Source organism: Solanum pennellii, chromosome 10 (genome assembly GCF_001406875.1).
Source record: "Solanum pennellii chromosome 10, SPENNV200".
Taxonomy (NCBI): Eukaryota; Viridiplantae; Streptophyta; class Magnoliopsida; order Solanales; family Solanaceae; genus Solanum; species Solanum pennellii.
The window spans coordinates 80,876,876-80,887,814 of NC_028646.1; the positions used below are offsets into that span (position 1 = coordinate 80,876,876).

General features: G+C 34.3%; 2 protein-coding genes across 2 annotated transcripts; both read right to left on the minus strand.

Annotated features, from left to right (window-relative positions):
- Nucleotides 1-2,957: 2,957 nt before the first annotated feature.
- On the minus strand, nt 2,958-5,526 carry LOC107002328 (60S ribosomal protein L4-1-like). The gene is made up of 2 exons (XM_015200304.2): nt 4,354-5,526; nt 2,958-3,289 (listed from the first exon to the last, which is right to left on the minus strand). The coding sequence occupies exons 1-2, from the start codon at nt 5,467-5,469 to the stop codon at nt 3,176-3,178; spliced, it is 1,230 nt and encodes a 409-aa protein (XP_015055790.1). The 5' UTR covers nt 5,470-5,526; the 3' UTR covers nt 2,958-3,175.
- A 774-nt stretch (nt 5,527-6,300) lies between these two features.
- Nucleotides 6,301-10,939, minus strand: LOC107032019 (protein REVEILLE 8-like). Its single transcript, XM_015233573.2, has 9 exons — nt 10,724-10,939; nt 9,725-9,782; nt 9,045-9,168; nt 8,794-8,949; nt 8,570-8,695; nt 7,777-7,886; nt 7,550-7,609; nt 6,745-6,866; nt 6,301-6,663 (listed from the first exon to the last, which is right to left on the minus strand). The coding sequence occupies exons 1-8, from the start codon at nt 10,876-10,878 to the stop codon at nt 6,765-6,767; spliced, it is 891 nt and encodes a 296-aa protein (XP_015089059.1). The 5' UTR covers nt 10,879-10,939; the 3' UTR covers nt 6,301-6,663; nt 6,745-6,764.

Sequence of the window (10,939 nt, forward strand, 5' to 3'; positions counted from 1 at the left end):
ATGTAATATAACTATCGTAAATGGCATGTAAATATCCTTCGTTGTACTTTTGGGACATCGGTACTCCTGCCGTCCAAAAACTAGAGCATATATAACCTTTATACTAACGAACAATACACGTATCATAATCTTATCCACCGATCTGACGTTTATCGTTGGATAAGATTACGCCACGTGTTCCTATTTAGTCTTCTGTTAGAATGAAGGACATATATGCTCTAGTTTATGAACGACAGATGCAATGCAACAATGTGTCAAAAATATGATAAAAATTATCTGCATACCATTTATAATAGTTCAATGATAATTTATCCTTTTTACCTTTATTTAACGGTATAAAATTAGAGAGAGTGGACACACACGCGTATTTGTTGCGCGTCGTTCACATCACCTGCCTTTGGTTTCACATGGCCATGAGGTGCCTTTTGTGTAACACATTTAACTAATCGACGGTTACACTCTTTTGTTTCCCTCCCTTCACCTATTTATCTGTGCGTTCGATATTTATATTTAAATTCGATATAATTTAAATTTATATGAAAGCGTTTACGTGATGGTTCAATATTTAGAAAAAGATCAAACAAAAACTTTTTATTAAGAATAAAAAAAATATTTTATTAATTTCTTTTCTTCTCTAGAAAACACTAATGATAAGTTATTATTTTTAAATTTCTAAGTTCAGTCTCAATTATTTTACCACAATGCTATATTTACGAAACACATTCTAGTTTAATTTCATCAATGATGATGAAGACAAAATATCTTATTTTAAAAAAACTCATGATTTTCTAAAAATAAGAATAGAAAGGACAAAAATATACTATTAATAAAACCCCAAAAAGAGGGAGGAAAAAGAAAGGAAAATAAATATAATAGTTGATATTGCAGTGAAAAGTCAAAGAAAAGTGATAAAAGACAAATTAATTGGCCTAGGTTTGTCCTAATCCACTGTGCAAAATACATGTTTTAACAGTTACTATTAATTAGTGTCATTTCAAATTATTTTTTTATAGTATATGCTCCCTCTAATAATCCAATATAAATAAATTGTTGGAATATAATACATCAACAAAATATTCAAAAATATTAGTCAAAGAATAATTTATTGATTCTTTATATATTTAGTTTCTTATATTTTAAGATTTGTTAATGAAAATTTCGACTCTGATACTCATCAAATTTATGTTACAAAGCTACCATGCCAAGAATCGAATAATGAAACTAACTAGTATTATAATATATAGTAATTAATTATGCAATTAGCGATGAACAATTAATGTTTCACATGTATTAGGTGAAATATCACTTTCATCTTTAAGGAAGAACAATAATGTTTATGACTTGGAATTAACCATAATCATGATAACCATAAAAATCATGTATATTAATGGGACTTTTTTTTACTCTAATTAAGTAATAATTGTTAATATAATATGCTACGTGGATATAAATCCAAAAGGGAAAATATATTATTGTACTCAAATTTTTGGGTTTTTTCTTAAAAACAGCTAATCAATAAGATAAGCAAAAGGTTAGCCTACTCAACCTAATAAAGTTTGTTTTAGATCCTCCAAATTAGGTTAGGCATAAATATATGATCTTATCAAGCTAAAGATCTTAAAATCTTTAGCAAATTTGGTTAATATGTGTCTGATATTCGTATTAAAGTCCGATTAAGTTTAGATGTGTGAAAAAGTCTCTCAAGATTAGCTCAGTGTAAAGAACTCTTTACAAAGACAACTCCAATCCGAGACCTCTAGATTCCCTACGCCAAATAATTGCCAGCAATCATCTTTTATCTCTTGGTGTCATAGAATCGGTTTGTTTCTTGCTTATCCAAAAACTTTCTTTATTCTCATTGGAGAAAGACTCTTTTGTGGTTACACGTAGGGCCAACTGCTTAATTTCCTAATCTCGTTTGCCGTTAGTTTGTCTATTGTCTTTCAATTTGGGGTACGAATAAAGAGTATTTACCACTCTACCACAATCCTACACCTTTTCAATAATTTTTAAAAAATTTAACAGAAAAAAAAAATTAATTTTGTTAATTTGTAAGAAATGATGTGTGTCCATGATAGGTTCACTCTGTTGAAATTTACTATTGCTGATTCGAATGTTGATAATTGTGTTTCTGTCTTTTGACATGAAAAAGAGACAACTCAATGTAAAAGTGAAAGTTTAGATGCACTTATAATATGCAGTCTGCTTCCACTAATTAAATTTATAAGAGTAAATTTTATTTTTTTTATTTTTTTTAAAAAAAGATAAACTATGTTGGACACACAAAATATGAAAATAAAACCTTGATGTGGATTGCCAAATGTTCCATTATTTAAATTTTGTCTCTGCTATTATAAGATAAAATAGACTCTTACTGTTCCAGCAAGAACTTCCCTTGAATCAAACACAATTTTAGATCGTGATTTAACGTTTTTTCATAAGATTTATAAATACGAAAAAAAAGTTATTTACTAAATAATTGTCCAAAAAAAAAGGAAAAATTTCATAGCTTCTTGATTTCTTTGTTTGGGCCAATCTTGTTTTGTATCAGTCTCAGCCCAATCCTGACCCCCTATTCGGCTGGGCCTAACATGGTGTACTGGCCCTACCCGGTTCTAGACGGATAACTTCAAGTATTGGCGTTGAAGATTAGTGGTCTTGAACTTTTGACATTAGCTTGTCGTATAGACAAAACTTCAAAGTCGGAGGGTCACAAGTTCAAAACCATCCACATTTTTAACGAGCGATTAATCAGAGATAAAATATTGGTGGATATACGTCGATAATGCGATATCATCAACAAATATATACCCTTGAAAAATACTTGTCATTAAAGTCCTTGTGAAACCATTCAATTTTCATAGTACTTATGATAAACTTTTTTGATAGCATAAAAACCAATAACAAACATTATTTGTCATCTTCAAATGAGCTACGTCATGAGAAGCCAAACAAACTGATCAAACATGCAGTTGCATGAATAACAAAATATTCTATTAAATATTTGATACCATTCCTCAGCAAAATTCTCCAACAAAAACACCATAATATGAGCACTAAAAAACTTTCAAGTGTAACCTAAGATGACTTGAGGGCGCAATATCCATCACACTAACACCAAAAGTTACAAATGTAAAAAAAGACCAGAAACTTGTTGACAATCAGAAAAATCCCTTCACTGAGTAACTCCAAGCCACTTTGTGAAGTTTTCAAACTCGGTGTAGTCGGAATCTGAAATCATTGTCTTGAACCAACCTTTGCCTGCTGACCTGATAGCTGATGCTTCCTCCTGTAGTATTAAAAAGTAGAGTAAATAATACAGTGACAGTAAAGTAAAGAGACCACACACAATGAAGAGCGAAAAGCATAAAACAAATACAAGATTACAACCAAAACCAGGATCTTTCTTGCCATACTTGAAGATGCTCTTAGCTGCGGTGAAAGCACTATACTACTATTTTAGTTTTTATGTTTCTCGAAAAAGTATTTGTTTGTGTTAATTGTGCAAAAAAGAGAAAAAAAGGTTCTCTTTATTTGCACACTGAACGCATTGTCATTTCACAAGTCACTCTTTTCGTGAAATGATTTGCTTCGCTCGCAGATATCAAAGATGTAATACACATTCAGGATATACAATCTAAGGAAGGGAAAGGGAGTGGAATATAATAGCATTGGCATCACAGAACACTCAACTTAAGCAAGTAGAGAACACTCATACTAGTGATATAGCAGACACAAACACATATGACAGGAGCACGCAGATAGTAAGCAACCAACATATATATAGGCAAATAAATGAAACTGTTGTATCATTTTAGTCTCAAGTTCTTCAAATAAAAAGATGTTTTCAACTCCTTTTTTTGCACACCGAACCATCCACTCAAACAGAATCACACTGGATCCCTTGTCACTTCATAATTCACTCTTTCTTCAGAAGCTATTTACTTGTTCTGATATACAATCTCACGAAGGGAAAGGAATATAATGGCATCACATAACACTCATCTTAAGCAAGCAGAGCATATAGAAAGAGTTAAACCATCATAGCAGATGCAAAAGCATCATTTTTTCCAGTGATGCTACATTACATCACGCAAATTGTAAGCCGAAAGCAAACATTAGTTGTATGTCTAGGCAAACAAATGGATCACAATTATGAGACATCGCATACACATTTTTTTATATTTCCAAGTATATGACTAAGTTACTTCAATATTCAGCTTATGATTAGCTTAAGGCAGTCGAATATATTAAAGTTCATTCTTTTCTATCATCAATTAAGTAAGCTATCAATAGAACGCTTTTAAGGTAAATCAAAGACTATAGATTATCGTATAAATTTGAAGAATATACCTTAGTGATTTGATGCCTCTTCTTGTCAAGTTTCTCCTTCTTAGCCTTGACTCTTTGTGCCTCGGCCAAAAGGGACATCCTCCTCGCTGTTTTAGCATATGGGTTAAGCTTCAACAGCACATTCAGGTTCTTCAAAGGATTCTTCTTCAATGTTGCCCTCTTAGCATCCTTCTTGATTGGTCGCACAACAGATTGAACCTCATCAGAGTTGATGATCCTAGCAAGATCAGCATTGGCCATCTTCGGCCTAGGCAAAAGATATCCCCTCTTCTTCTGAGATGGCTTATCAAATGTACCGTAAATCTCATCCAATTTCTCATATGCAGACTTAGTCCATACAATAAACCTTCCCAAATGACCTCCAGGAGCAAGCTTCAAGAGATTCAATCGATCCACATGACAGATTTCAACTCCAGGAAGATTACGGAATGCTTTAACAAGCTTAGCCCCTTCAGTTCCATAAACAATCAGTGGTCCTTTACGAGAAATGTACCTACGGTTACGCATTTTACCTTTTCCGGGGCGAATAGCATGACTATCCTTAGCTTTCTCAGCATCAGCATAAGCTCCAATTTGCTTCAGAGCCTTGATTGCATTAGAAGTCTTCTCAATACTCTCAACTGAATCAGAAACAACAAGAGGAAGTTCGGGAACTGATTCAATACGATGTCCACGAGCTAGGACCAGTGAAGGAACTGCAGATGCAGCAACGGCAGAAACAACGGCATGACGCTTCTGGTTAACCGGGATCTTACGGTGCCAACGGCGCCAGGTTTTAGTCGGAGCAAACATCCTACCACCACGACACATGTTACCATAAGCAGCTTGTCCAGCACGATGAGTACCACCACCAGGAACACGCGGGATACGAGAAACGGCACGACCGGTACCCCATGACTCAGCCGAGGTCTGGTGACCAGCCTTTTTCGACACCGCGTAAGGTTGTCGGGCGTTTTTCGAAATGTTAGCGTGGACGTAAGTGACAACGTCGGGACGGATCGGAGCCTTCATCACGGCGGGAAGAGGAACGGAGTTCGAGGCGGAGCCACCGTCAGTAGCCATGTCATTTTCGAACGATTGAACAGTGGTGGTTGGGATGGCGGCAGCGGTAGCCATTGCTGACGGCGAGAAGGTATTAGGGTTTGTAAAAGAGAAGAGCAGAGTGTAGCTCTATCGCTCATGAAGAATTTATATGTAGAATTGTAAATGGGCCTGGGCCTGGGCCTGCAAATCTTCAAAGTACAGAAAGAGTAACTAATTGGGCCTACTGGGCTCTAAAGCCCATTATTTCTTCTTTACCTTTTTATTGAAGTAATTTACTCTACTTTTTTTATAAATAATTTTCTAATATGAAAATTGAGTTTACATAAGTGTTTATTGAAAAATCTTAGAAACATTGGATAAGATGAAGATTGATAATCAGCTTTAGAGAATATGTTTGAAATCCCAAATTAAAATGTGAGAATCTCACCTTATATGGAAAGATCGCTAGCTTTTTACGCAGTGTAAAATGTTTTTGCACAATGCAATATAACCTATGATAGCAATTCAGATGCGATAAACATCCAATTCTCATCAATACCATCATTACTGACCACAATATTCGAAACATTTATGATGATCTAGCTCACTTTCTTATCATTTTTATCGTGAATATTTACTTAAACTTATATTTTACACGTAAAATTTAATGTCAAATAAATATTGCGTGGTTTAGTGAAGATTCAATTGAAAGGTATAAACATGAATATTAGGACTAATTGATGAAGTTTTGGCCCAAGATAGAGGTGTGCTTAGAACTTCATATATCATATTTTTCTTGAATCCCTAAGTAGCATTTTTGACAATATTTGAGTTGAATTTGACAAACTTTATAATATACAATTATTTTTTCGACGAAAGCGATTCGCAAATATCAATACTCAGCACACAACACAAACAAAAAGATAAGAAATAAGCACAATTTGGCCCTTTTATAATATGCACAGCCTCATTGTGTCCTGCATCCATACTTAAAAGAGGTACAAAGAACTTTTTCCTTGTTATATTATTCCTATTAAAGCTACAAGTTGTACACAAACTCCAAATATTACACTACACAAAATTGAGGTGATATACATTTCAAGGAAGAAAAGAAAAGGAACCTAGAGCTAAGCTCAACTTCGAAATGAAACATCTTCCATGACCAGTGACCAGAGGAAGATGCTCTTATCCGTAGGCACGTTTCTGAGACTCTTTCCAGAGATGAAGAATTATCAGCTCTTAAAGAGTGTGAAGATGTACGATTGGAGAGTCTTACAGACAAATACGCTGAAAAGGAGGATTAACTCTCTTAGTATGACGAAGGAACAATAAGAAATTTAGAGAAGAGAGCTAGGAAAAGATACTGACTGTAGTAACTAGAGTTTCTATCATATGGTTTGACATGATAGATCATTGCGGTTATTGACAGCACCACCTGTAGGAAGACCGACAACTTTTGAACTGAGATCATACGTTGACAATACATTTTTCTGCACAAGAAATGGCAAACACAATCAGTTATGAAGGACTTTTAAGGCAGAGAATATAAAGCATTGTGATTTCCTCGCGAGTAAGTTGAAACATAATATTATCGAGGAGTTTCTCCAATAGGAGACTTTTCTGGTAGCGTGGGTATAATATGCACACGATACAGTATTCTTTCCAAATAGCACAATTCTTTCATTAATACATAGGGCAAGCAGTTGGCGAGGGGAAGGCGTAGGTTATGCAACGTGTCCTCAAGTTACCTGGCCCTCGACCCCCGAATCACAGAAGTTGATTGTTTTGACACATGATCAAACTAAATTATAGATCAAAAATTTACTAGTACTCGATATTTGAGTTTCATTTATCAAAAGCTCACCATCGATTTGAAAAAGTATAATAGCTGTTGAAAAACAAACAAAGGATCCAAATCGATCTTTCCAATGGTAAGAAAATCGTTTTTAACCTCTCAAATCTTAACAGGAGGCGGGAAAATATTTCATGGTTGAAAGTTACTGGACAATGGATGGATAAACTTGTTCATTTGAATATGGCTCATATAATTCTCCTATATATCCTTTCCACGGAATGCGCTTAATATCTGACGATGAACAAAGATTCTCATCTTCGTGTAAAAGCTACATAGATAAAACATCTATTAAGTGTATAGTGAAAGGAGAACACTCACAATGGGTTCAAAGTCCGGGTTGGATAAGTTCATCGTAAGATTTCGCATCAACATCAAAACCTGCAACCAGAGGAAACACACGAACACGATTAGCAGATCCACATATTTAAATTACGTTAAATAAGGACGGTGAGAGGGGAAAGGAGACACATATAGTAACAGAACAGTACTACAATAATATATGAAGCAAATGTAAAATGTTTAATTTACATCGATCGAAAACTCACAGTTTCGAAATTAATAGGGTCCATCTCCTTCAGCTTCTGTACATGACCTCTAGTGTCTGGATCAAACACACTCCCAATAAAGCTATAGACTTCTGCAAAGTCCGGTATGCCTGTAGTGGGAGTACGGGAACACACTTCCATTCAATACAGACAAAACACTTTAAAATCAAAAGAAGTAAGACAACTATCAACTTAGAGAAGTTATAAATTCTACGGATATATTTAATTTAGAAATTCCGCACCATATAATTCAATATTAAGAGAAAATTGACAAAAGAAACATTTTACCCCAGTTGAGTTTACCCCCCTTTGGCAAGCTCTGTGCAAACAATATTCGAGGAACTTTTTCTTTTCATTAAAACCAGTCCTTCTATTATTGCACCATAAGTTTGACATTTGCATGATACAAAGTTTAATATGCAAATCTGGATAAGCCATGGACCAAAATTGGAATTACACTAAGCGGTGGAATCAAAGTTGCGATTTTCCTTAAGAACTACGATTTGGCAAGTGGATGGAAGAGGTGGCAACACAACAAAGACCAAGTAAAGTCTCATGCATGAGCGGGGAAATAAGCAAGACACTATTAGCTGTATATACCACCATGAAATGATATGTGGTACCAAATAAAGAGGTAGGACAAGTGGACTACTAAGAATGAAAAGTTATATAACTTATATGCCGAGAAAACCTTATGACATAATAGGCAAAATGTATGGAGAACATATATAGTGTTTAACTCAAGCAACGCGTTGCAAGGCTAAGTTCAAAAAATTATGCTAGAGATCCTTACCATGAGGAACAGAACCTAGTTTATTCTGGTCTGGTAGTTCAGAACTCGGTGCCGTTCTGTTGGAACTTCTAATGCCACTCATACTGCAGTTACTAATCAATGTAGCTCCCTTTGATCCATTATCAGCTGAATCAGTAACGTGTACATTGAAATAAGTGCACTGAACAAGAAAGAAAATTTACAATGTATGCAGATAAAGTGTCATGTTACAATCACTTACGTACCCTGAATTCTTTGAAGATGGTATTCATCTTGTGATGGCATTACTCCGCCTGATGGAGAATTTATAAGTACGGACGCGTCATCCCATGTTGGATATCCAGGTGGAAGGGAATTCATTGAAGAAGGGTAACCCATGGATGCTTGCAACGGTACTAACACTACTCGAAAGTAGTTCCAAGAAAAAAGTGAGGAGCTATATAAGATCAGATATACCAAATAAGACATAAAACAAACTTTGAAAAGGCCAACCAACCATTTTTTGGTGCCTTCTGGGGATAAGGATGAGCTGCTTTACGCTTGGGCCGAGGTGGTGGTACGTGTGCTATTGAACCATTCTTCTGGACCTTCAAGAAGTATTTTTGTGCATGACTGCGAATCTGTAACCGATAATATTAGGGCAAATGTTCCGTATAAACAGATTTTCCATGTATACATACATAGCATACTCTAATACATCGTTATGTTATGCCAAGTGCTCTGAACCAAAACAGAACTAAAGGAATTCATGAAAAGTTTCTCCAAATTGAATAATGAAAAAGGGCCTAATAAAATACAAAAAAATCGCGCACATTAACACATGGCCAAATAAATTCCCATTGAATAAGACGGCTCTAGATTATATACCAGGTACGTTTGAATGCATGTCACACACCAACAATTAACTCCAAAGAGCTTAAAGTTGTAAGCAAAGCTTTACAAATGTACCTGGCAACATACAGTACACATTAAGTAAACCACAAACAATAATGAAATGCTATCCAAAGAGAATTGGTACTTGTTCATGCACACATGATTACGAATGACTCAATCACATATAATTATACTAATAACTAAGGGGTGATCTACAACATATAACAAATACATATACACATAACAAAAGTAACAAGTATTTCTGATCTTCATCAGAAAGATGAAACACAATTGAACTCGCACCTGAATTACTGTCTTTGAGCCTACGAAATCCTCAATTTTCTTCCAATCACGGTCAAACCTGAATAACCCGAATCAAAAAGAAACAACCAAGCTTCAGAAAAATGCAATTTTTTTCTGAAGTACGATTATAAACGATGCATTCAGCTTTAAAACTGATGACACGTACAAACAATTTGTAACACGAAGGAGCTAAATTTAAACTAGCTCAGAGTCAATGCTAGAACAGATCAACTGTAGGGATTTCTAAATTTCTTGTCTCACAACCCCGGAATAACTCCCAAAAATCTACTTAGTCAATGCTTCAATTTGAGCACAAACCTATAAATTACTATTAGATGCACATGTTACAATTTATGTGACATATTTTACGATTCAAACCGTTTAAATTTGAACATGAATTTGAACATGGAATTCTTCAAGTTTGCATAAACAAAATTTATATATCTGAGATAGTTCATATTTTTGAAAGATGCATAATTTTTTGCTACGAAACTTACTGAAATCTCAAAATTCAAAAAGTGTACTGAGATTGAATAGTTCCACTAACTAACTAACTATATATATATATATATATATAAAATTCAAAACCAACAACAAACTCAATTATATGTACAAGTCCACATTTCTTCACAATTAAAAGAACAAATTTTGAGAGTAAATTTATTTCACATATACATTTGACCATGAAATTTGATCAAATTTAAATCCAAAATTTTCAACTTTCCAAAAACCAGCTCAGATCATCTTTTAAAACTTTTACTAACAAAACTTAAAAAAATATACTACATATCCAAATACAACTTCAAAAAACTCAATTTTCATGCTTCAAAAAAAGTGGTAGAAGAATTTTTGGGACTTGTACTCACAAAGTCTTCAAATTTTTTTTTCCGAACAAACTACATGTACAAATATAACTTCAAAAAACTCAAATTTTGAAATTTCAACTTCAAAAAGTCAAAAAATAATTAAAAAAGGATGAAGAAGAGGAAGAGACATAACAGTTGAAGAGCTTCGAGAAACTTGTCGTGTTCTTCTTCAGTCCAGCTTTCTCTAGATTTGGTTATGGTGTATGGTTTCCGTACCTTCTTGCTAGAAGCGTCGGTGGGAGTAGAATTATTAGCCATAGATGTACAATTTTCGGAGCTTGAATTCATGTTTTCAAAACCATTCAAAGTGAATGAAAAAATATACAAAAACAAAATGAGGTGATGTGAG

Bases quoted from the DNA above. Each gene is read 5' to 3' on its own strand.
- LOC107032019 (XM_015233573.2), bottom strand. From the start codon at position 10,878: ATGAATTCAAGCTCCGAAAATTGTACATCTATGGCTAATAATTCTACT. The intron at 9,783-10,723 runs GTTATGTCTCTT...CGGGTTATTCAG, and splicing joins TTTCTCGAAGCTCTTCAACT to GTTTGACCGTGATTGGAAGA. The intron at 7,610-7,776 runs GTGAGTTTTCGA...CTCTGGTTGCAG, and splicing joins ACCCTATTAATTTCGAAACT to GTTTTGATGTTGATGCGAAA.
- LOC107002328 (XM_015200304.2), bottom strand. From the start codon at position 5,469: ATGGCTACCGCTGCCGCCATCCCAACCACCACTGTTCAATCGTTCGAA. The intron at 3,290-4,353 runs GTATATTCTTCA...TTAATACTACAG, and splicing joins AGAGGCATCAAATCACTAAG to GAGGAAGCATCAGCTATCAG.